Source organism: Giraffa tippelskirchi, chromosome 10 (genome assembly GCF_054371585.1).
Source record: "Giraffa tippelskirchi isolate mGirTip1 chromosome 10, T2T-mGirTip1v1.2.pri, whole genome shotgun sequence".
Classification (NCBI taxonomy): Eukaryota; Metazoa; Chordata; class Mammalia; order Artiodactyla; family Giraffidae; genus Giraffa; species Giraffa tippelskirchi.
The window spans coordinates 91,498,262-91,524,635 of NC_137284.1; the positions used below are offsets into that span (position 1 = coordinate 91,498,262).

The 26,374-nt window shown below is 36.0% G+C and overlaps 1 protein-coding gene across 10 annotated transcripts in view; it reads right to left on the reverse strand.

The window, feature by feature from the left end:
- Positions 1-26,374, reverse strand: part of ORC5 (origin recognition complex subunit 5) — a 166,170-nt gene that overhangs the window by 138,635 nt on the left and 1,161 nt on the right. For 6 of the 10 annotated variants that reach the window (XR_014067224.1, XR_014067221.1, XR_014067220.1 and 3 more), the window contains exons 2-8: positions 23,900-23,992; positions 20,829-21,029; positions 15,684-15,758; positions 10,148-10,259; positions 3,852-3,982; positions 1,723-1,771; positions 1,545-1,635 (exon numbers count right to left, since the gene is read on the reverse strand). Coding sequence is in view for 3 of the 10 variants with exons in the window: in XM_081535828.1 (XP_081391954.1) it covers positions 1,545-1,635; positions 1,723-1,771; positions 3,852-3,982; positions 10,148-10,259; positions 15,684-15,758; positions 20,829-21,029; positions 23,900-23,992 (752 nt within the window). In the remaining 7 variants the exon portion in view is untranslated. Of the gene's footprint in view, positions 1-1,544; positions 1,636-1,722; positions 1,772-3,851; positions 3,983-10,147; positions 10,260-15,672; positions 15,759-20,824; positions 21,030-23,899; positions 23,993-26,374 lie in introns of all 10 variants that reach the window. The other 4 variants (XR_014067225.1, XR_014067226.1, XM_081535829.1 and 1 more) reach the window with 2 other exon arrangements.

The window sequence follows — 26,374 nt, forward strand, 5'->3', positions numbered from 1 at the left end:
CTGAACTGAACTGAACTAAACCTTGTAGTTAACTCTGTAGCGTGGGCATGCATGCTTAGTCAGGCAGGTCCAACTCTTTGCAACCTGATGGAGTATAGCCCACCAGGCTCCACTGTCCATGGGACTATCCCGGCAAGAATTCTGGAGTGGATTGCCATTTCCTCCTCCAGGGGATCTTCCGATCCAGGGATCGAATCTGCATCTCCTGGGGCTCTTGCATTGGCAGATGGATTCTTTACCACAGACCCAGCAGAGTAGACTTCTAGTCATACTGCAGGTTAGGGTTAGAGTGATTTTATTTGCTCTCCTTAGTGATCTTTGTGGAGAGAACTGGATTCAGGTGGCCAGCATTATCCTATGGAAAACTAGAAGTCCTTGTATTACTACGTAAGAGTCACTTTAACAACTACCTAAATTTTTCTACCTTTAAAAGATCAGATCACAAGCTTTTCTATTCTGCGACTTCCAAAAACTTTCATCAAATGACTTTTTATTATTAAAAAAGGATTAAATATCTTTGCAATGTTTCTACTTATTCAGAAACTATTAATATTAAAATCTTATAATTAGCTAATTAAATCAAGCACAAAGTAGTTATAGATTAAGGTATTCATAAAAGAAAAATGATAAAAGTGATTAGCAAGTGAAAAAAGACAAAAGCGTTGATGTTTTTAAATCTATGTTGCTTTGCAATGTAGACTAAACCTAACATCCACAAGGCACTTCCTTATTTGTATCACAAATCACTTTCACATGTATTACTGAAATCTTCTAAGGATTGTTAGAAGAGGGATCTAAGGTCTAGAGGTTTCAGGTGAATTGCTAATACCTCCAAAGGCAGAAATAGCTAAGCTGGAAAACAAAGCCATTATTCTTCTCCCTATACTATGTCTGAGCAATCATGTCTCCTGAGTAGTTTCATTACTGCTGCTGCTGCTAAGTCACTTTAGTTGTGTCCGGCTCTGTGGGACTCCATAGGTGGCAGCCCACCAAGGTCCCCTATCCCTGGGGTTCTCCAGGCAAGAACACTGGAGTGGGTTGCCATTTCCTTCTCCGATGCATGAAAGTGAAAAGTGAAAGTGAAGGCGCTCAGTCATGTCTGAGTCTTTGCGACCCCACGGACTGCAGCGTACCAGGCTCCTCCGTCCATGGGATTTTCCAGGCAAGAGTACTGGAGTGGGGTGCCATTGCCTTCTCCAGTTTCATTACTATGAACAGACAAACATAGATTTATGACTTGATTTATACACTTCAATACTCAATTTTTCATTATACCATTCAAATATCTAACATAACTATAAAACACAAAGCTGAAACCAATTTTCCTATAGCTTTCAGATTAAAAAAAATTAACAATTATTAGAAATATGCCTTGTGTAACATACTGGCCAAAAATTGTCTGTCTTTCCCAAAATAGTAAGAAATGATTCAAAGTTCACAAGAACTTTTTCCCAATGTGAAGAAGGTAAAAAAACATGTGGGCACATTAGCGAATATTCTAAACAAAGATATAGAAAAAACATATGTAATAAATAAAAAATTACCTTGATATTTCTCTGAGATAAACAGTCTGCATGGCTTTCTTCAAATGAGGTTCAATGTTTCTCCAGAGCTTGCGAGTATCACGTTCACTTGCTACCCCAAAGAGGAGAAAATTTCAGTAATTTAGATCTTACAGAAATTTTTTTCAAAGAAAAATTATTACAGTAAAATTATAGTTACCTTCTCCTTTAACCACAGGTTCACAATATTTAGGAAAATTAAGTACTGCCTATAAATAAAGGGGAAAAAAAGAGAAAAAAAATTTATCTACCACAATTAGAAATTACTTTTCAAGTAAAATTCTTGTTAGGATTCAGGCAAATTTATATCAATATAACTGCCCAAGTAAAATGTTATCATAGGTTATTACTACAATAAAAACCATAATTATCAATAACAACAGTAATACAACCTGTAAAATATTCCTTAATTGGCTAAATCCCACCTAATATATTGGCCTCTAGATATAAAGTAACATAACCTTCCCCAAAGCAGATTTAAAAGTACATACATATAAAAGGTGCCTAAAAAGAATATTTTGCAGATGATTTACTAAACTCTCAAGAGATGTGCCACTTACAAACTTTGAAACAAATAAAAGTATCCATTCAAAGGAAAAAGGAAAATGTATGTTTATTATCCTACATTCTACATATGCAGAAAAATAAGGACACTATACTATTTTTTCTCCAATACTTAAAGATCATCTTATATTTATTAGTATCACTAGTAGTAATAAAGACTTACACCAGACTTCAAGTTTCAAGTTTTTGAATATAATGTAATGATAACAAGAAAAAAAGTTGTAATCTCATCCCTCAATAAAATCCTTCCTCAGTGAAACCCAAAGGACTTTATAAAAATCGTATTTAGATTTAACACTTTCTTTTCCTACAAATAGTTTCTCTAAATAATTCTTCCTTCTTGTACTTTATAATAATCTACTTTGAAATGACTGCCAGCACAGATACCCACAGGATTCAAGGACATCAGAGTTAAGGAATGGTAACTACAAGTTATTTCCCAGGAAGGACAGAGGATGAGTACTCGCTCCTGACTCCACCTCACGCAGGGACTGCACACTGACTCTCTCTCCCCTCTGTAAGCCCCCTTGTTGTCATTTCCCTCGGTCACCAGGAATCTCAGACATTCAACTTCTGGAGAGGTGTTAGTGATGAGCTTGAGCTTGAACAGTTTGTCTCTGGTTTGTCCCCTACTTAGAAGATACCTGAAATCTACATCTAAATCAGAAGAGGCCTACAATTTAAAAGTTCCAAAAACATACTAAATGTGAACACAATTTCACCTATATTCTATCTCAAATACACACTGAATCCCTCTAAGTAATATTTTTTAGAGCAAAGCAAAAAAAAATATATCAAGAGACATAGAAACTATTCCTTTGAAAGTTCCATTTTCTAACCTTAGATATTTTACAATCTTGTTACATGGAGGTAAGATCTTAAGTATTAATAGAAGATTCTAAGAAACCAGATATTCTTGCCTTCTCCCTCTTGGATCCACACAACTAAAGAAGAAAGATCAAAATTAATACATTTTCCAAACTACCTATGAAGTATAAACAGCTAATGTTTAAAAATATATATTTTTAAGTATCCTTTTATATAAATTCAAAGTAATCCTTTATATAATATAAAGATTACTAAATCAAGGTTAGTGACTAATGAAAGACCTATGTAAAGCTTCTGACCATATTCAAGTGCATCTAGATTTCAGACCACTATCAATACAAGTGCTGTGCTTAGTTGCTCAGTTGTGTCCTACTCTTTGCAACCCCAAGGGCTGTAGCCTGCCAGGCTCCTGTGTCCATGGGGATTCTCCAGGCAAGAATACTGAAGTGGGTTGCCATGCCCTCCTCCAGGGGATCTTCCCAAACCAGGGATCACACCCAGGTCTCCTGCATTGCAGGCAGATTCTTTACTGCCTGAGCTACTAGAGAAGCCCTGGTAATATCAATACATATTAATACAAAAACCTGAAAAACAATTGTTAAAAAAATTAGATATATAATTGCTTATTAAGTTTTCACATCTCCTCTGTTAGTCTTCATTTTAATTTTAGTAAACATTATCTGTGATTAGAGAAAAGAGAAAGGAGGAAATCAAAAAAACAGTCCTAAGGATATATGAAAGCAAACAACTAAAGATGACTGAAAGGTTTCAGATCAGGTTAAAATTTGTACTAACTCACAGATTTCTATTTCCAGAATAAATTTTTAGCTTCTAGCCTATCTCACACCTTTTCTACATAAAAGATGTACATTTTATTTAAGCAAAATGAGAACTCACCAGATGCCGGAGCTCTTTCAAATCTCGACAGACAGTGTAGAAAACTCCAAGAAGAATGTTAATGTAGGCAGCATAGAAATCAGCTGAATACTCTGGAGGATGATCATGAGATAGGATCTTCTGCAGGTTCCCTGTTCACGCGACATAAATGAACAGAAATGACTGACTAGCACCCTAGTCGTACCTTCTAGCATTTTATAATACAGGTTTAAACAATAAACACACAGGTTCAGCAATTATCAGGAATAATAAAACAGTTACAAGATTAGAATGTAAAAGTAATACAAGTTTTGAAACTGAGGTAAAAGAATTATGAATCTAATGTCCTAAAAAAATTACTAAATTTTACCTGACATATATACTAAGAAATGACAACTAAAGAAAATCACAAGAACCTTATAATAGGCAAAGCAACATCAATATCAAGAGCAAAAAAATGATACGGACTTCAGTTATTTTTCCAATTACATAAATCAGCTAGGTAAAGACAAGGGGTACTATATAAATCATCACCAAATTGAAAAAATGCTCATTTTTTTGTAATATTAAAACAATTCAAGAATTTTTTTCATGAAAATTTTCATCTTTACTTTGTCATTCCCTTTTTTATAAAATGTTTTCTTCCTACAACTTTGGTATCTTTATTTATCTTTTATCTTACTCTTATACAGTATCACATGTTTAGAATCCTAAGTGAAAGTTGTTCAGTCATGTCCAACTCTTTGTGACTCCATGGACTATACAGTCCACGGAATTCTTCAGGCCAGAATGTTGGAGTGGGTAGCCTTTCCCTTCTCCAGGGGATCTTCTCAATCAGGGATTGAGCCCAGGTGGCCCACACTGTGGGCGGATTCTTTACGAGCTGAGCCACAAGGGAAGCCCAAGAATACTGGACTGGGTAGCCCATCCCTTCTCCAGCGAATCTTCCTGACCCAGGAACTAAACTGGGGTCTCTGGCATTGCAGGAGGATTCTTTACCAACTAAGCTATCCCGGAAGCCTTTAGAATCCTAAACTTATATTTTATTCTGTTAGAAATGTAATATTGTAGAAGCACAGTTAAAACTAAAAAGAAACCATCTATTATTTAAAATTTAGATATATAGTTTATAGCACCTGAATCAGTCAGTCATTTATTCCTTATTGCAATTCCCTCTGACTTCTTGATGCAATGGTCTCTTTAGAATTCTCAGTTAAGAGCTCGTACTGTAAACTTAGTTCCACAGGATTCAAGGCTATCACAATCCTTTCAAATGAAAATTCTTATGGAATGCTCTCATCAAGTCAATTTCCTTTTTCTTAAGAATCTTTCTGAGTATTTTTACTATGAACACTTTGCCATTCACCATCAGACCTTGATTTTAACTGTTCTCTTATTCCTCACAGTCAGTCAGGTACATAACAATACATATGGTCTATCAATAGATACTAATAAACAGAAATTCAGAAATAGTTGTATTAACAGGATCTGCTAAACAAGGCAGTTGGCCAAAAGAAAACACCAAAAACCAAACAGACAAAAAAAGTCCCCCTCCCAAAAGATCATTTTAAAGCCTATTCTCATGCCTAGAATGTTATCCTGAAGGAATTCCAAACTAGATCTGCAATTTTATATCATAAGCACTGAAAAAAAATATACAAAGTCCAACATTTGACTTTTGAGCCTATGCATTTTTACACCTAATAGCAATTTTAAATTTAATATTACCAAGTTTTTAAAACATAAATATTTGATGCACTAAGAACTTGTAAAAGGTGCCTTAAAACTTGAGAGATAAAGGTACTTATATATAAAAGCTGACAGATAACTGGATGGATGGAAGAAAGAGGGACTTCTGCTTCCAGTCATGAGGGAGTATTTCCACTTCAGAAATACTCTTCTGTAAATAAACAACTAAAAACTGGACAAAATATAGAAAACAACTATATTCAGACATCAGGCAGCCAAGAACTCTAATACAAGAACAGGGGAATGAGGTGAGTCTTACCATCAGCCAGGCTTTCTAATTAGAGGTAACTTTACAACAGTGGTAAAGCAGAGTTGCAAAAGGAGCCCATTTAATCTCAGTGAGTCGAGACAGAGGTAAGAGTGGAGAAAGCTAAGGGTACTAGAATATACAGGGTAGAGTTCATGAGAGAAGGACACTAGGCAGAGAAAGAGCCCCAGAAATCTGCATAAGGGTTGCCTTTGATTCTTAGCTGAATGCTAACATTTACATGCATAGATAGGGCAAAAGCCCAGAAGAATAAGCAAGAAAAACTTCTGGGGAAAAAAACAATTATTAGAGAGCTGTAGGTCAAACAATTTCCAGAGTTCAGACAGGGATATAAACTGTTCATTTTTCCACCAGTAAGAATAGAGAAACTATACTAAATACATGGAGCATTCAGCAGAGAACCCAAAAGGACTTAGAAGTGAAACCAAAACTAGTCTTGACCTCTCTCTCCAAAAGAGCTTAAAAATAACCTCAAGAGGGTCAAACATATCTTCAAATGATTTAAATGCTTAACAGAAAAAAGTCCAATATGCAACAACAAAAAATTTAATATCTATCATTCAATCAAAAATTACTAAGCACATGACAAAGTATAATGGATACCCATAAAAGAGAAAAATCAGTCAATAGAAACAACCCCACAATGAAAGAGGTAATTGAATTAGTACACAAGGACATTAAAACAACTATTAAAAACATGCTCATATGCTCAAGGAAATAGAGGAAAACAAAAGCATACTGAGATCTATAAAGAAAAATTCCACTGGATGCAGTACAGTTGCTCAGTCATGTCCGACTCTTTGCGATCCCATGGACTGCAGCACGCCAGGCCTCCCTGTCCATCACCAACTTCCGGAGATTACTCAAACTCATGTCCACGTCAATGGAGTTGGTGACGCCATCCAACCATCTCATCCTCTGTAGTCCCCTTCTCCTGTCTTCAATCTTCCCCAGCATCAGGGTCTTTTCCAGTGAGTCAGTTCTTTGCATCAAGTGGCCAAAGTATTGGAGTTTCAGCTTCAGTATCAGTCCTTCCAATGAACATTCAGGACTAATTTCCTTTAGGATTGACTGGTTGGATCTCCTTGCTGTCGAAAGGACTCTCAAGAGTCTTCTCCAACACCAAAGTTCAAAAGCATCAATTCTTCAGCACTCAGCTTTCTTTATAGTCCAACTCTCACAACCATATCAGACTACTGAAAAAAAACCATAGCTTTGACTAGACGGACTTTGTTGGCAAAGTAATGTCTTTGCTTTTTATTATGCTGTCTAGGTTGATCATAGCTTTTCTTCCAAGAAGCAAGCATCTTTTAATTTCATGGCTAAGGTCACCGTCTGCAGTGATTCTGGAGCCCAAAAAAATAAAGTCTCTCACTGTTTCCATTGTTTCCCCATCTATTTGCCATGAAGTGATGGGACCAGCTGCCAGGATTTCAGTTTTTTGAATATTGAGTTTTAAGCCAACTCTTTCACTTTCATCAAGAGGCTCTTTAGTTCTTCTTCACTTTCTGCCATAAGAGTGGTTGTCATCTGCGTATCTGAGGTTATTGATATTTCTCCTGGCAATCTTGATTCCAGCTTGTGCTTCATTCAGCCCAGCATTTCTCATGATGTACTCTGCATATAAGTTAAATAAGCAGGGTGACAATATACAGCCTTGATGTACTCCTTTCCTAATTTTGAACCATTCTGTTAATCCATGCCTCGTTCTAACTGTTGCTTCTTGACCTACACACAGACTTCTCAGGGGGCAGGTAAGGTGGTCTGGTATTCCCATCTCTTGAAGAATTTTCCAGTTTGTTGTGATCCACACAAAGGCTTTGGTGTAGTCAATAAAGCAGAAGTAGATGTTTTTGGAACTCTCTTGCTTTTTCTATGATCCAATGGATGTTGGCAATTTGACCTCTGGTTCCTCTGCCTTTTCTAATTTTCTGATTTGATTTCTGGTTCCTCTGCCTTTTCTCTTTCTTTTTATCCACTGGATTGGATAATTGGAGATGAATAAACTTGTAGAGAAAAAGGTCAGTGAACTTGATGACACAGAAACAAAAGCTAAACCAAATAAAACACTGAGAAAAAAAGATGCAAAGTTTAAATGAATAAATAAGAGATTCAGCAGGACAATATCAAGAGATCTAACAGTCATGTAATGCAGTACCAGAAAAAGGTGTGGGGAGCAGAGGGGACAGATGAAATAATTTTAGAAATAATGGCTGAAAATTTTCCAAAGTTGAAACTATACATTCATTATCCAAAAAGCTCAACAAATCTCTAGGAAGGTACACTATAAAAGATATTTTCCACCTTGCCTTTTCATTTCTGTAAAGCCCAAACAGTAATATATGTAAAGTGTAGGATAACAAAGGCTCTGAGGTGGGAAATTATAAGTCACTGAGATTTTCAGATTGTTTACTAGAGTAATTTATTCCAATTGACTGGAATTTAGTTATTCCAATAACTAAACCAAAATTCTGACTAATTGTACTATAATCCAACTGAAGGAAAAAAAAAAAAGGAAGCATTACCAAAAGATGAGCAGTCTGCATGTGGGAGAGACCAGAAAACTAGAAATCCAAATTAGGCCCCTGATACTGCTAAGAGGAAAGGGTGTCCTTAATGTTAGATAACATAGTCCTACAGATGACATATGTATCAAGTTATGATTGGATGACTCAGGCACTAAGATTATCCTTTTGCCCAGGTTCCATGCTTACTTATTCTGACTATAATTTGGCTTATCAATTAATACTTATTTTTTAACACTTTCTTGTGTGATGGTGCTTTTGAATTTTTTAAAAAAATGGTGTGTTAATGGCTCCAAAATTTCATAACTAGATGAACTTGGTTTCATATCATACTTTTCAAAATCCTACACTTTCCTGTACTTTTTAAAATTAACAAGATCACTTTAATTATGTCCTCAAATTGTCTCCATCTCTGCTGCTTTACTGGAGACGGCAATGGCACCCCACTCCAGTACTCTTGCCTGGAAAATCCCATGGACAGAGGAGCCTGGTAAGCTGCAGACCATGGGGTCACTAAGAGTCGGACACGACTGAGCGACTTCACTTTCACTTCCATGCACTGGAGAAGGAGATGGCAACTCACTCCAGTGTTCTTGCCTGGAGAATCCCAGGGACGGGGAAGCCTGGTGGGCTGCCGTCTATGGGGTCACACAGAGTCGGACACTATTGAAGTGACTTAGCAGCAGCAGCTGCTGCTTTACATCCTAACTTAAAAAAAAATAAAATCCTACAATTCATGATAGCATACTTTAATTTCAACTTCACTAGAAAATTAGCATTTTAAAATAATTCTTCAGTACTTAAACCTAAAATAGGTCACGAAAAACTTTAACATCTAACAGTAAAGACATTAAGAACAAATAAATTTTTTAATGAAATCCTTTATTTTCTTCCTACCCTTTTCTCCTTGTGACTTTCACAGCCTTATTAAAAATAAGGGCTCCCTTCATCTATTTTGGGCTTCTTTTTTCTATCTCAGTTAATTAGCAAAGGCAAGAGGTGTTATTTGACTGCTGTTCTTGTGAAAACAGGCAAAATCGTGTTGATCTTGATAATCAATGTTTATAGCTATTAGTTCAGAGGGACAGTGTTTTGAAGCCAAGGTCAAGGAATGGTATCTTTTTCAGAGCCTCTAACCACCTTATGCTTAAGTTATAATCTTTGAATCAGAAGTATCATATTTGTACAGTAACAGCACAGTATTAGTCTACAAAACTACTCAGAAACACAAAAAGCTATTGTGCTTTTCCAAAGATAAAAATAATTAGGATCTATGAAATTACAGATTAAGCACAAACTAAAAAAAAAATAAGGGCTAGCAGTTGCTACTGTAAGAGTTACAGTAATGAAAAATGAGATTTACAAAATTAAAAGATACATTCTGGGTAGTACTTAACTCAAGCATGTGGTATATGAACATTTCAGCACAATTTTAATGTGCTTTGCTAACTTAGTCTGATTCTCACTTATAAGGATATTATAGTCACAACATATACATCTTACTGTCCTGACTAAAAAAATGTGAAAATACACCATTAGCATAAACATGTGAGAAATGTTCATGCAAAGAAAAGTAATTATAAAAGAACAACCTCTCATAATTCCAAAATAAAATCTCTATTAAGTACAGAAATACAAACATTTGAGATTGGTAGTAAACCCTAATAGATTAAGACATCAAAGTATTCTCATTTGAACATGCTAACTTAATCTTTTAAACAACAAAAAAATATTTTACTGAACATCATTAGTCAAAACAATGTTTTCAATTTTACCTATGCTATAATCAGGGAAATATAAGACAAATGGCTCAAAGCATCCGGTATTTGGACGAAACTTTTCCCAAACAATTTCACTGAGAAAGATAACAGTCACATTTCTGTCAGTCTGTAAAAGAGAGATAAATAAAAGTAAACTTGCATTAAAAAATCTTAATCAGAACAGTAATTCCATTTGAATTTTTCTTTCAAAATAAATTCAGCAAAGTTCTAATATATAGTAAATTATTTGCATATTAATAAGCCATATTTAGAAAACCTAATCAAGGAGCTCATCTTTATATGCAAATTTTCCTACATTATTACTTAGAATTTCCATAAAACTTTCAGGTTAATTGACAATTCAGTTACATGTGAATGCTAGCAGTCACACAAGGACTTATTTTATAGAAATTAAGAAACACATCTGCTTGAATGATTAAAATAAGACCTTTTTATGGATATTTTCAAGGAAACCATACACTTAAACAATAAACCAAAAAAGGCAAAACTGAACATCTCTCATTGAAATGGCTATAGCACCCACAGAAGAATATATTTGTTGAAGAAGATGATGAGCATACACTAAAAACACAAACAAGAATGAGTATCCAAAATACCAACGTTAAGTAAACAGATATCTTTTGAAATTATAATATTCTAGAAATGACATTAAGAGAACAAGCTCAGTGTGTATGTTATCCTTCTACAGAGTGGCCATGAATGCTAATTCTAATGCTAGAATTTATCTGTAGACATCTCTGCATTCTCAACACAAATTTTAATTCTTCCCATGTTCTTTTGGATGTCTCCTAAGTTGAGTAACAGACGTGGTATCTGTTTTGTTCTATAACTCTTCTTAGGACCTAATCTCTTACACTATTCTTTCATGGTGATTTACTTTTACAGTTTCTAACTTATGTGTAATCTTATATTCAAATTCTTATTATTTATAGAAATATACTTCTGGCTAACAAAAATAGTTAAGTTCAATAAATTAATAACTCCATAGAAAATGTAGCATCTTCATGAAAGAGAAGAAAATATTTTAACTTTCAAATGCTTCTTGTCTTATTAATTTTTAATAATTCCTGATTTCTATAGAGATAAAAGGGCATGCTCTAAACACAATCTTGATTGCAAAGCATTGAGCTGCTTTTGCTTTAAAATATGATTATCCAAAAGCATTTTATAAACTCAGCTAAAAAAATACTGAGAGGTTAAAAAATAGAGGCTATTTATCAGTCTAAAAGGATTTTAAGTTGGTTCTCATCTGTTCATCTGAAAGTACTTTCAAGTACAGTGATATCTATCATAATTTAAACTTCATTTTACTCTGATAAGTATTTAATATAAAAAGTGGGAAATGCTTTGGCTATATCTCTTTTAAATGAAATACACATTTAAAAATCAAGCATGTCTTCAGAAACATCAAAACAACAATTTTCTTTTCTGGTGGAGCTGAGCTTACTATGAATCATTTCATTTTTTTCAAATAGCTTCTATAACTAAAACTAAAAAAAAAAATGAATGGCCTAACTACTGTGGCAGGATGCATGATCACCATTACTAGGCACAGGGGAAAATAAGGGAGTAAGTTTTACTGAAAGGCAAGAGGACAGCAAGAATGCACTCTGACTACCAGAGAAGGTGTCCTTGAACAAAGCAATGGGAAACAGTGGATGAATACATGCAAAAACAAAAATAAATCCCACAAACTCAACACAACACAACACAACAAAAAGAAAGAGACAAAGAGACTTCTACTCAATGAGGACAGGTCCCTGGTTTCAGTAGTAAACTGTCAAGAATTAATCAAACTGGGAGAGGCTAGACTGCATGAGAAGACTTCCAGGATATGTCACCAAGAGTTATACTTACTCTTCTCCTGTCCTCTCGACATCCTCCCCCCAAGACTATTAGTAAAACTGGATTTTAGGAGTAAATCTTAAGCATACAATGATTGCAGTGGCTATCAGTTTAGAACTTTTAGTAGTTTCTCAAATTTGAGTAATGCATTTAAATTTTAAAGGTGGAAAGGCTCTAGGCACTGTCTCCCCAAATATTTACTTAATTTTTATGATCAATTCAGTCACTCAGTCGTGTCCAACTCTTTGTGACCCCATGGATGCAGCATGCCAGGCCTCCCTGTCCATCACCAACTCATGGAATTTACTCAAACTTATGTCCATTGAGTGGGGGATGCCATCCAACCATCTCATTCTCTGTCGTCCCCTTCTCCTGTCTTCAATCTTTCCCAGCATCAGGGTCTTTTCCAATGAGTCAGTTCTTCGCATCATGTGGCCAAAGTATTGGAGTTTCAGCTTCAGTATCAGTCCTTCCAATGAATATTCAGGACTGATCTCCTTTAGGATGGACTGGCTGGATCTCCTTGCTGTTGAAAAGACTCTCAAGAGTCTTCTCCAACATCACAGTTCAAAAGCATCAATTCTTCAGCACTCAGCTTCCTTTATAGTCCAACTCTCACATCCATACCTGACTACTGGAAAAACCATAGCTTTGACTAGACGGACTTTGTTGGCAAAGTAATGTGTCTGTTTTTCAATATGCTATCTAGGTTGGTCATAGCTTTTCTTCCAAGGAGCAAGCATCTTTTAATTTCATGGCTGCAGTCACCATCTGCAGTGATTCTGGAGCCCCCAAAAATAAAGTCTCTCACTGTTTCCATTATTTGCCATGAAGTGATGGGACCAGCTGCCAGGATCTTAGTTTTCTGAATGTTGAGTTTTAAGCCAACCTTTCCACTCTCCTCTTTCACTTTCATCAAGAGGCTCTTTAGTTCTTCTTCACTTTCTGCCATAAGAGTGGTGTCATCTGCGTATCTGAGGTTATTGATATTTCTCCTGGCAATCTTGATTCCAGCTTGTGCTTCATCCAGCCCAGCGTTTCTCATGATGTACTCTGCATATAAGTTAAATAAGCAGGGTGACAATATACAGCCTTGATGTACTCCTTTCCTGATTTGGAACCAGTCTGTTGTTTCACGTCCAGTTCTAACTGTTGCTTCTTGACCTGCATACAGATATCTCAGGAGCAGCAAATTCCAGCTCACCAGCAACAAGGAGAAGAACGATGTGATGGAGGAAGAAGGTGGAGTAGAAGGAGGTGCACTCATCTTCTCCTGTGAGAACTCCAAAATTACAACTCGCTGCTGAACAACCACCAACAGAAGAATGTTGGATCCCACCAAAAAAAGATAGCCCACATCCAAGGACAAAGGAGAAGCCCCAGCAAGACAGTAGGAGGGGCGAAATTGCATTTAGAATCAAACCCCATACCCGCCAGAGACACTCAGAAGGTATAAACAAACCTTGTGTGCACCAGGATCCAGAGAACCCACAGAGACTGAGCCAGAACTGTTTGAGTGTCTCCTGTGGAGGTAGGGTCAGCAGTGGCCTGCCTCAGAGGCAGGGGCTCTGGGTGCAGTAGACCCGGGTATGCACAAGCCCTCTTGGAGGAGGTCACCATTAACTCTACCATAAAGCCATCGGAACTTAACAGGGCTGGGGAAACAGACTCTTAGAGGGCACAAACAAAACCTTGTATGCACCAGGACCCAAGAGAAAGGAGCAGTAACCCCAAAAGAGACTGACCCAGACTTGCCCGTGAGTGTCCACGAGTCTCCGGCAGAGGCATGGGTTGGTGGTGGCCTGCTGCAGGGTTGGGGGCACTCAGTGCAGCAGTACATCCATGGGACCTTTTGAAGGAGGTCGCCATTATCTTCATTACCTCCACCATAGTTTGGCCTCAGGTCAAACAACAGGGAGGGAACACAGCCCTGCCTATCAACAGAAATTTGGGTTAAAGACTTACTGAGCATGGCACCACCCATCAGAACAAGACCCAGTTTCCACCTCAGTCAGTCTCTCCTATCAGGAAGCTTCCATAAGCTTCTTATCCTACCCATCAGAGGGCCAACAGAATGAAAACCACAATCACAGAAAACTAACCAAACTGATCACATGGACCACAGCACTGTCTAACTCAATGAATGAGCCATGCCTTGTAGGGCCACCCAAGACAGATAGGTCATGGTGGAGAGTTCTGACAAAATGTGGTCCACTGGAGAAGGGAATGGCAAACCACTTCAATATTTTTGCCTTGAGAACCCCACGGACAGCATAAAAAGGCAAAAAGAAAGGACACTGAAAGCTGAACTCCCTAGGTCGGTAGGTGCTCAATATACTACTGGAGCTTAGTAGAGAAATAACTTCAGAAAGAATGAAGAGACGGAGCCAAAGCAAAAACAACACCCAGTTGTGGATGTGACTGGTGATGGAAGTAAAGTCTGATGCTGTAAAGAACAATATTGCATAGGAACCTGGAATGTTAGGTCCATGAATCAAGGCAAGTTGGAAATGGTCAAACAGGAGATGGCAAGGGTGAACATCTACATTTTAGAAATCAGTGAACTAAAATGGACTGGAATAGGTGAATTTAACTCAGATGACCATTATATATACTACTGTGGGCAAGAATCTCTGAGAAGAAATGGAGTAGCCATCACAGTCAACAAAAGAGTCCAAAATGCAGTACTTGGATGCAATCTCAAAAACAACAGAATGATCTCTGTTCATTTCCAAGGCATACTACTCAATATTACGGTAATCCAAGTCTATGCCCCAACCAGTAATTTTTATTATAATGTCCCTTAATATTACACTTAAATAATAGAGACATAAAACTAAGTAGGTATGAACTACTTATGTTCAAGGTACTTATAAAGTTATAAAACCAATCTTTTAATTTATAAGTTAAATACAAGACTACAAAGCCAATAAAACTTAACATTATTTGAATGTGATGAACATTACTGTTTTGCTTAAACTAAATCTTTGCTCACTTCATCAATATGGTACTAACAGGAAATAGCCACAGTCATTTTGAGTTTAGTATTCCTATACCAACTGGTATTGGTGAAAAGTGAACTCTCTCACTGATTTTCTTTATTCAAACTACTACAAACTACTACCTGTTGTTGCCATTGTATTATTATTTGGTTTTTGCCTGACACGTATGTTGATACATAGTAAATTTATCCCTTTCTTTTCTTATGAAGCCATGACAATTAGAGTTAATATTATTCAGTGCCAACACGATTTTAAGTTGAAACACAAAGCTGGTTCCAATAACTGAATGGCCATGAGACAGAATGTCAGATGATCCAGAGCAGACCTATCATACTATTTTATATTTCTGAAATGAAAAGAAAATTTAAAAATTCTTGCAGACAGTTCAAAGTCTAGCCCTGCCCCACCATTTATTCTGGTAAACACCTAAAATCTTTTAATAGAAAGTAGTGTTAGCCACTTCACAATTAAAAATAAAAGCTAAATAACTGAAGAATAAGTGTGATAAAGCACAAATCGATTAAACTTTGAAAAAATCCTCAACTTCACTCATAACAGAGAAATGCATATCAAATTTATATTAAGAGATTATTTCTCAGCTATCAAATACGCAAAAAGAAAAACCCTGACAACACATAGCTACTGATTAGGCCATAGGGGAAAAAGATTCACACATCACTTACCAATTCTTGTAATCTAAGAAATCCAGGTAAAAGGTTTGCTTCCATATCTCTTAGATACTCAGCTTTATCTAGAACCTTGTTTAAAAAAAATGCAGTGTCAAAATCAATTTTAAAAGCCCTTTCACAAAACATTTACATAATATAATTCAAGATTTGAACCTTCCATGTTAAAAAATATGACATGAATTAATACTTTAAACAGCATTAAAATTTATGGAAGACATTTCAAATAGGTCAAATAAGTTAGAAAACTACCTATTAACAACATGTTTTAACCCAAATTTTAGAGAGTGAGTCATAATTACACTTAAAAGTTCAGTTCAATTCAGTTGCTCAGTCGTGTCTGACTCTTTGCGACCCCATGAACCACAGCACGCCAGGCCTCCCTGTCCATCACCAACTCCCAGAGTCCACCCAAACCCATGTCCATCGAGTTGATGATGCCATCCAACCATCTCATCCTCTGTTGTCCCCTTCTCCTCCTGCCCTCAGTCTTTCCCAGCATCAGGGTCTTTTCCAATGAGTCAGCCCTTCACATCAGGTGGCCAAAGTATTGGAGTTCCAGCTTCAGCATCAGTCCTTCCAATGAACACCCAGGACTGAGTCATAATTACACTTAAAAAGGTTTGTTTTAAAGATAAACTATCAAAAAGATAGTGAATTAAGATGTTAAGGACTTTTTCTTATAGGTATACATGAAATAAAACTACGTGCATTTTTATGTCACTTAATAAAAGATAAATGTCTACCACATACCAATGATTACAAAGCTTTCTGACCTGAGAAACAGAATTCTAAATTTTAATATGTAAAACTTTATACTTGCTTGAACTTTGTAAATGCATGCTAAACCCTTTATCTAGAAAACCAAACATGTTAAGCAAGATTAAATCTTTGTTCAGTGTTATGATAATACTACTGGGATTATGTTGCAAATTATAATAATTTAAATTAGGAATAAAATTTAAATGCAGGGAATATGTTATTTCCCTGAATAATCCAAATTGTTTTATATCTGTTTTGCTGATTAATTGGCAGCTCGAAACAATGTATGAGAGTAATCAACTTAAGATATTTCATTCCTAATTCGTTTCGACAAAATAAAGCTAAAGTTATTTACTGCTAAAAAGAAACAAATTAGCTTCTCAACTATGTACTCTCAATATGCAATTTTCCCATCAATTTCCATTTAAAACTCTCTAACACAGGACACAGATTAATTCAAATAAATTGGTCCATTTGTATGCCCATTTTAATTCAAAATACAAAGCTGAAGCAGTAATAGTGATTATAGTTAACCCACTGTAATTAATGGTTTTACAGTATTTTAATAAATGATACTCTTCAAAAGCAATTATCAAATAACTAATATTCAAAGAAGTTAAAATTTTAATTTAAATTCAAACATTAAAAAAATAATTTACATGAAAGTAATCTAACAGACTTGATTTGTAAGCTTGTTTACTGACTAGAAAACATTCTCAGAGATCTTTCTGCATTATTTCCTAAGTGCTGGAGCTTACTAATTCATGTATTAAATAGCTGCATATTCTACAAAATTACTCTAAATGTTCTATGCTAAACACCTACAAACTTTTTCACCTTTAATGTTTACTCATCCAACAAAAACCATTGAGTGCCTACACTGATCCATGAGGCCTGAAAAATGAGTTGGGTCCTACTGATTCCTCATGGCTCTTCACAGAATATTGATCCCTCCTCCTCCCTGAAGATACAGCTTTGAAACTCTACTTGTTGGAGTCATCCAACACTCTGGGGTCTTTCCTCCTTGTTCTTTAAATGTTACAGTTTTTGACTATCACATTTCTAACATAACTCCGATATTTTCTGCATATTTCAAAATGCACATAAATGACCTCCTTCTGATATGGTAGACTCTTTATTTCCTTAAATCCCTCTCTCTTCCGATGATCTTGACGCCTACCCTACCTAGTGAAAGTTCAACTTATATTCTTTATCACTGGCTTTTGAAGTGTGATCTGTAAGGTGAGGGCAGGGGGTGTGCTGTTTTTGATCCTCTATCAGGAGGTTGGTGAGGTCAAAACTATTTTCATAATAATAATAAAATTGTATATGCCTTCTTCTACCACGGTGATATTTGCACTAATGGTAAAAGAAGCAATTGTGGGTAAAACTTAAGTAGCCTTAGCATAAATCAAGGTAATGGTGCCAAACTATTCTAGCGGGTGTTAATTCTTCACTATGTACTTACTCTAAGATGGAGCAGATGTACTTTTTCCTATTCCTCCTAAGTAAAACTAAGAATCTTGAGTATTACATACAAAACATATAAGGCTCTGAAAGGTGGAAAGAGGGTAAACTAGCTAGGGACCTCAGGACCAGAAGAATGACAACTCACTTTGGAGGGTGAATTGTCTAAGTTGTTTACTTGCCTCACGTGTAGAGCTGAAGAAGACTATAACACAGAAAGGCCAAGGAGAACAGACCAAAAGCGCTCCAACAAAAGCCTACTTTTTCTAGTCAAAGGTCCAGGAAAGGGGAAGCCTAGAGAGACTTCCAAGACTATTCACTATCCAAGTTTTATTTGTACATCAATGCTATCTTCTGTCTCCTAATTTCTTCATTACCTCAACAATGGAGCACCACAGTACTCAGTCACTGGACTCATCTCTTTTCTAACTCTCTAACTCTACTGGTGACCTAATCCTATTTTGCAGCTTTAAGTATATGCTCAGAAATCCAAAATGGTATTTCCATGTTGGACCTCTCTTGACCTCAGACGCGAAGTGTCCGAGTGCCAACTCAACATCTCTACTTGGACTTTACATGCCCAAAACCAAATTCCTCATTACTCTTTTTCCCCCAGCAAGACCCTACCTGCCATAGTTTTCTTCACTCAATCATGACAACATCATTACTTCAGGTGCACAAAAACTTCGTAACTAGTTGTATTAGTTTCCTAGGGCTACCGTAACAAAATACCGCAAACAGGGTGGCTCAAGAGAAACTTATTATCTCACAGTTGTGGAGGCTGTAAGTATCAGATCAAGTTGCTGGCAGGGCCACGCTTACCATGAAGGTGCTACAGAAGGAGATATATCAGGTCTCTCTTTTAGCTCCTCGTAATTCCTTGCCTTGTGGCAACATATCTCCAATCTTTATGTGGCATCCTCCCTGTGTGCATGTCTGTCTCTACATTTCTTCTTTTTTATTAGGACATCAGTCATATTGGATGAGGGATCCAATCTACTCTAGTATGACCTCAATTTAATTAGAACCACAAGGATCCCATTTACAAATAAGGTCATATTTTGAGGTTCTAGGGGGTAGAATTTCAACAACTTCTTGGAGGAAACAAATCAACCCATAACACTAGTCTGCATGCTTCTATCTTGTACTCTTTCTTTCTCAGCATTACCCTTCTCCCCTCTTACTTAAACTATTCCAGCCAAAATGGCCTCCTTGATACTCCAATCTCTGTATGTTCACATAAATCTCTTTGCTTGGAATACTCGTTTTTAAGGTATTTTCATGGCTTGCCCCTTACTTCTGTCCAGTTTCAGCTCTGTTATCATTATCTCAGTGAGACCTTCTCTGCCCTCCTCACCTGGAAAATAACTATTTTCCCCCACCCAGTTGATCTGCCTTACTCTAATGTACCACATCTAACATACTACATATTAACTTGCTTACTATCTACCTTTTTCAATTAGATTATAAGCCCCAAGTGGGCGGAGACTCTTTTGCCCCTGTTCTATCTCTAGTATCTAAAACAGTGCCTCGCATATTTGCATAGATAAATGAACAAAATTAAAAAGTGGAAGGAACTGTTTTATACATTTAAGAAGATGCAAGAACGCATAAAACTTAGTCCTTTCAGTGAGTTTATAACTTAGCTGTTATGAGATGGTATTATATTAAAATTTAATTTCAATTCAGAGATAATCATTTTTAAAATAAGATTAAAGTATTATAAAAAATTCACTAACATAAAGCACATTATATACTTTCAGTTGTCTGTTAATTATTTTCAAATTGATGTAACAAGTTAAACTCAAACTAAGTCAATCTAAAATCAAATGATTCATCTTCCCCAGACCTATCCCATACACAATTGACAAATTTGACCTTTGCTGTCTCTTAGATTTATTCTTTTCTGCATTTTCTACCCCAACTCTAATCCAGGCTCAAATTGCCTCTAATGAAAACAGTTACAAGAGCCTCAAAACCATCTAGCCTATGTCTTTCAATTCCCTCCAATCTATTCAACATGCCTTCAGAGCAATTTTCCTAAAGCATGTTTGTTGCTCTACATCTTCCTCTTACTGCCTAGGAAATGAAATAAGGCACATTAGTATGGTTTTCAGGACACTCCATGATCTACCCCCTCCCACTTTTCTAGTTTTCTTTGTCTTCCTTCATATTTTATAACCCACAAAGACCAGGGTATTTGGTATTCCCTAGCCTCCATTCCCATCTTCATGCCTTTGCCTAATTCCCTCATCTGAAATTTCTCTTCTTCATTTTCTTCCTAATAACACCCTAATCATATTTTCAGCTCTATCTCAGATGTTATCACCTTATGAAGCTGTACCAGATGTGCCTGGATCAGTGTTTTGCCTATCAATGTTATCATTAATCACATTCTACATGTAGTCATATATGAGTATATCATAACTCTTCTACTAAACTGAAGCTCCCTTTAGATAAGAACTACATTTATAGACTCATAGACATAGAAAACAAACCAGTGGTTACCAGTGGGCATAGGGAATGAGGAAGGGGCAACATAAGGGCAGGGGATTAAGAGGTACAAACTACTATATATAAAATAAATAAGCTACAAGGATACATTGTACAGCACAGAGAATATAGTCAATGTTTTATAATAACTATAAATGGAGTATAGCCTTTAAAAATTATGAATCAACGTTTCAGGCGTACTACACTGTACACCTGAAACTTGTATTATATTGCACATCAACTATATATACCTCAATTGAAAAACTATACCTCAGTTTAAAAAAGAAATCAAACATTTTTTATACCACATAAGCACCTTGTACAATGCACTGTACATGACGGATCTCAAAAAAATATGGAAACTGATCTAACAGATCAGTTTTCAAGTAAGAGATGATATAATGAAATTAAATTACTTACAATATATACAGTCTGATCCTTGAGATTTTCAGCTTCAGTTATTCGTTTAAATAAGCGAACAAAGTCATTAAATGTTTCACAGGTTATGTGAGTAGAACATTCACCGTCTGAAGAACTAAGATGATTCAATTTGTTTAAAATTTGTTCCAAAAGCAGTCTCAAGGTAAAGCACTCAACACAATTCACAAAGACATGTGGAAGCTGAAAACAAAAACAAAAAGTGTAAATAGAAAACACACAAACACAATAGTCGCTTTGCTGGATATCCCCCATTTGCCCTTCTAAATCTATACCCCACCATTCTCCAAACTGCTCTGTGCCCCATGAGGTTGACCACTACAGAACTACAGACTGCATCACTCAGACTCTTGTTTTTTCTGATCTAGTGGATTTAGTCAATGGGAAGAACCAGGAGACAGACGAAGAGTGGTGAGAGAAAAAAACTGAGTATTCCTTTGACTCTCTCTCCCATCCCTCAGTGGCCCAGAGCTTGACAGTGGCTCCATCTTCTACTAAAGGCTTGAGTTGGGCAGCCCCTTGTCACAGATTACATCTCTTGCTGGGGCCTTTACATTTCCTGATGGTCCATTTAAGTCTGAGGGAGCTAAAGGCTCTCAGCACATCACCATCCGTTACTGGTTCCCTTAACATTTCTTCAACCTTTGTAAAACAGTCCCTCCATTAAACTCACTTCAATTATTTGAGTTTTCATTTGTTTCCAACAGGGATTCAAAGCAAACTTGAAATTTCGTCTAAAGAATTCATACAAAGAACCCCAAGGACATGTGAATGTTAAAATTCTTGGTAAGAATTTCTTATTTATAATTTTAGGATATTTTTAATGAGGGACACATCTAGATGAAAAAAAATGCTAATTAAAATTAAGAGTTAGAAACCACAGTAATCCACCTGTGAGGACTGAGAATGAACTCTTCATTTAAAGAACTACCAAAATGGAAGTAACTCCAGGAGCAATGAAGAAACAAAAGACTTACAAATATAGTCTGTTCTCAAAATGAAATCACAAAAGCAGTACTGATCACTCAGAGGCATGGCACCTGTAACTATTTTTGCTCTTCCCTGGTGGCTCAGTGGTAAAGAATCCACCTGACAATGCAGGAGATGCAGGTTCAATCCCTGGGTTGAAAAGATCCCGACTAAGGAAATGGCAACCCACTCCAGTATTCTTGCCTGGAAAATTCCATGGACAGAGAAGCCTGGCGGGCTATAGTCCACGGGGTCCCAAAAGAGTCAGACATGACTTAGTGACTAAACAACATAACCATTTTTAGTGACACTCTATAAATCTTACCCAATAAAGCTTTTCTTTTGCAGGAGAACAGTGTAAGGCTACAATATATTTACTTAGGCACAATTTCACCAGCATTTTCTGACATCTTTACCCCCACTCCTTTATGAACTAGAGTCCACAATATCTCTGTTATGAGTAACTGTCTTGCTTACTGCTATCTGTATGCTATCTATGGCCTTTAATGGCAACATACCCTAAACGTCTCTTTGTGAAGCTGTACGAAAAGTCGTGATAATCATCATTTATTACAATGATTAACTAGCAGCAAAAATCATGATACATTAAAAAATGAAATACAAGCCTTAAATATGGAACTCCTGTATTCAATTTTCATGCTTTTATTCAAAATACATTATTTTTGGACACTTCCTACAGGGAGTTACAAACACAAATGCCTGAGCCAGGACCTTGCGCACTCAAGGGTAGGAGAGGTAGAGAGAATGAGTATAAGAAAGCGATTCCAAGCAGAGGGAGCAGTGTATGCTCAGGGTTCAAAGTAAGAAACAGCAAGAACTGTCAATACTTCAGTATGCCACACAAAACACACATACTGTGAGCTAGAGTTGGGACCAGGAGTAGCAAACGACAGCCTTTTGATATATAAAGCTGTATGAGAACACAGCCACGTCCGTTCAGTTAGATACTGTTCACGGCCGCTTTCTTACTGAGGAGGAGTTGAGAGGTTGTAATAGAAAGTACCTGGCCCACAAGCCTAAAATATTTACTATCTGGCCATTAAAGAAAAAGTCTGCCCTTCCCTAGCTTAGGATATGAAACGAAGTGTGGCAATAATCATGAATAATAGCAGCCAACCTTTACTGAGTGCTTACTATACACTAAGTATTGTGGTCAGTACTTTTTATATATTAACTCACTAAATTCTCACAAAAATTCCAAATGTTGTCACTATTAGCCCTACTTTTCAGATGGGGAGAGCTCTAAGGGGTGAACCTAGAAGAGGAACATAAGTCTGCTAGGTTCTGTCTCAAACTCTTAGGCATTACATTACAAAAGATAAACTGAATTCTGCTCATGAAGGGTCTTATATATCAGGCAAAACACCTGAACATTTTGCTGAAGATCTTATTTAAGCTTTTCATGGACTAGCTGCAGGGTGAAGAACAGACTGCACTTAGAAACCTATTGTGGAAATAAATGAAACAAACACGATAATGAAACTCAGCAGCATTGGCTATGATTAAAGCTACATGGAGTCACGATATTAACAACACAGAATCAACAGAACACGTTTACTATTCAATTTACTGAGAGAGTGAGGATAAAGAAAAGAGTAAAAAATAAATTTAGATGACTGTCCAAATAGTGGAATCATTTTCTGTTAAGAGGCAATATGGGAGTAAGGGTAGGGTAAAGGTGATATATTTAGTTTTGTACTTGTGGAGATTCAGACTTACCAGCATCAGTATTACAAATACGAAAAACAATGAAGAAACAGATTTTAATATATTTTAAAGATATTATTTTGTCTGTTTTCCCCCAATTATTATCATCCAATGAAAGTTAGAGAGGGGAATCTGACTCAACTGAAAAAACACATTTTAATGTCAAGGCTCAAGTTATTTAACAATGCTGCTGAAGCTTACAATCTCTGAGGATCTTCCAAGAAAAACTGATCAGAAATGTTTTATGTAGAAGATATTCCCTCAGAGAAAGGTAAACTAAACATCTCCCAGATCCCTTCTATTTCTAGGAGTCTATGAATAAAAATCAATTAACACTGAGCTTGGGGTAGTCTTACCTCTAAACTTCTCAACAAAGTTTGTGTTACATAGGTCTTTCCACTGGCAGTATGTCCATAAATAAAAATAGATGGAAAGCTGAAATGATGTCTCTAGGGGAAAAAAGGCAAATATCAATCTGCACATACAAAACATAAAATAAACATTTATCAACTTGCAAAAAAGTTTTACATGATAAAATAAATTATTTAATCCAAGTTTTTTCAACAGTGAGCATTTAGTGAATTCATCATTACACTTTAAACTTAACTAAATTCAACTCTACTCTTTCTCAAAATTCCTGGAAAAATCATACTTGGCGTATGTATTATACATGACTTATTACTATATATACATATATACTTAAACCTTTTATTATTATATAGGTATAATATATATATGCTTGTATTTTCAAATTTATGTGAGATTTAACAGACTTTTTTAAGAATAATTCTGATCATACTTCTTTTTCTTAACTCTTTTTTAAAAGAATCTAAGTTCACAGGCTGCAACTTCACTGTACATTTTAAAGCTCTGAAACTAAGCATACAGAATCACAGGGCTAGAATTTCAAGAATTGTCTGTTCTAAGGAAAACTTACAGAATACTTCTGAAGTATGTATACTACATTTACCCTGGCCTAAACGTATACATATCATCATCATTTTCAAGGATCTAATCTACACAGCATACATTTCAAAACATCTATTTCCAAGATTCTCCTGCAGTACATTATGAGTTAGCAGCCTAGAGAAAAGTAAAAATTGTCAAACATCTCTCTTGGTCTGGTCAATATTGCAAATATGTTTCATTCATTCAATGAACATTTATTAGACAAAAACTATGAAAACCATGATGCACTAAAGAGTACAAAAATCAGAGACAAAATATGCTTTGAAGGAATTCACATACACTTAAAAAATAATTACAAGAAAATTGGATGACAATTCAATTTCCAAGAAAAAGTAGAGTCTCTACAATCATCATCTACCACTACAACAGTACAGTTGACCCTTGAACAACACAGGTTTTGAACTTCCTGGGTTCACCTATACATGGATTTTTTTCAATAAATATACTGGAAAAAATTCTGGAGATTTGCAACAATTTGAAAAAAACTCACAGATGAACCACATAGCCTAAAAATATAGAAAAAATTAGGTATGCCATGAAGCATAAAATATATATAGATAATAGTATAGCCTTACAAAGTCATAAGGTGAGGGATATTTAATATAAAATTAATAATATATTATTTTGTTTTATAACTTGGCTTTCAAAGGATTACAGTACCATACAGTACATCTGTGTTTCCCAGCCTCTCCCTTCCTTCTCTCCCTCCCCCTCTTTCCCTTTTCTCTACCCTTCTTCCTTCTAATATGTATAAAATTCCCAACGCTTTGCGTTATTAAGACAATAACGATGTACATACTGACAGACAATTCACCTTGTAGACAACGTAAACTTATGGCATTGATAAACTCAGTTTAGTACTGTGAATGTATTTCTCTTTATTATGAGTTTCTTAATAATATTTCCTTTTCAAAAGCTTACTTTATTGTAAATGAGTACAAAATATTATACATATAATACACAAAATATGTGTTAGTTGACTGTTTATCAGTAAGACTATTAGTAGCTAAGTTTTGGGGGAGTCAAAAGTTACACACTTATTTTACACTACACAGGGGGTCAGCACCCCTAATTCCCACATTGTTCAAGGGTCAACTGTAGTCACAGACATTTATTACATTCTAGCCACCAAGTTACAAATTTCCTTTTTGCAAGACAAATGAGGAACTCAGTTTATACAGGAAAATATTAATGGCAAATGCCTATGGCAATAGCAGCCCGATAAACTAAAAATGGATGTTCTAATACATGAATTCTTTTAAGTTTATACATAAGCATCTTGCAAATTAACTAGCTCAAAAATTCTGTCTCAAGAATTAAATGCAAGCTTGCTGAGCATCTTTGCTATCTGAATACTATATTTCACCTTGAAGAGAAGCTCAAGATATTCATTAGGACACTTTTTCAAGCTACACTGAAATTCTTGATTTTTGGAATCCTGCCACACTTGTCTGCATCCAAAAGGTGTTTAATAGTACTCCACCTTACATCATCTTTTCTAGTGTTACCCAGAATTGTATTGAACTCTTGCACTGTTATTTAACCTTTCACCTTCATAAATCTAACATAAACTAATAATTCCGGATGTGGCACTGTGCCTGGGACAGGGAAGATGCTCAGTAACAATTTCCTGAATACATAAATGAGTCTGCTTAGAAATATGAACCAGTTTTTTTTACAAATCTTTGCATCTCCCACACGCACCGCACCTTACAGAAAAGTGCTATTAAAACTGTTAAACATGATTTGTTTCTCTGATCTATACCAAATTGATACTACTCATCTCTATTTGCCAACATTCATTTTCAGGAGCACCACTTCTGCTCAGAGAGATCTGGGTCTGTTGACTCCAGGGAATGAAT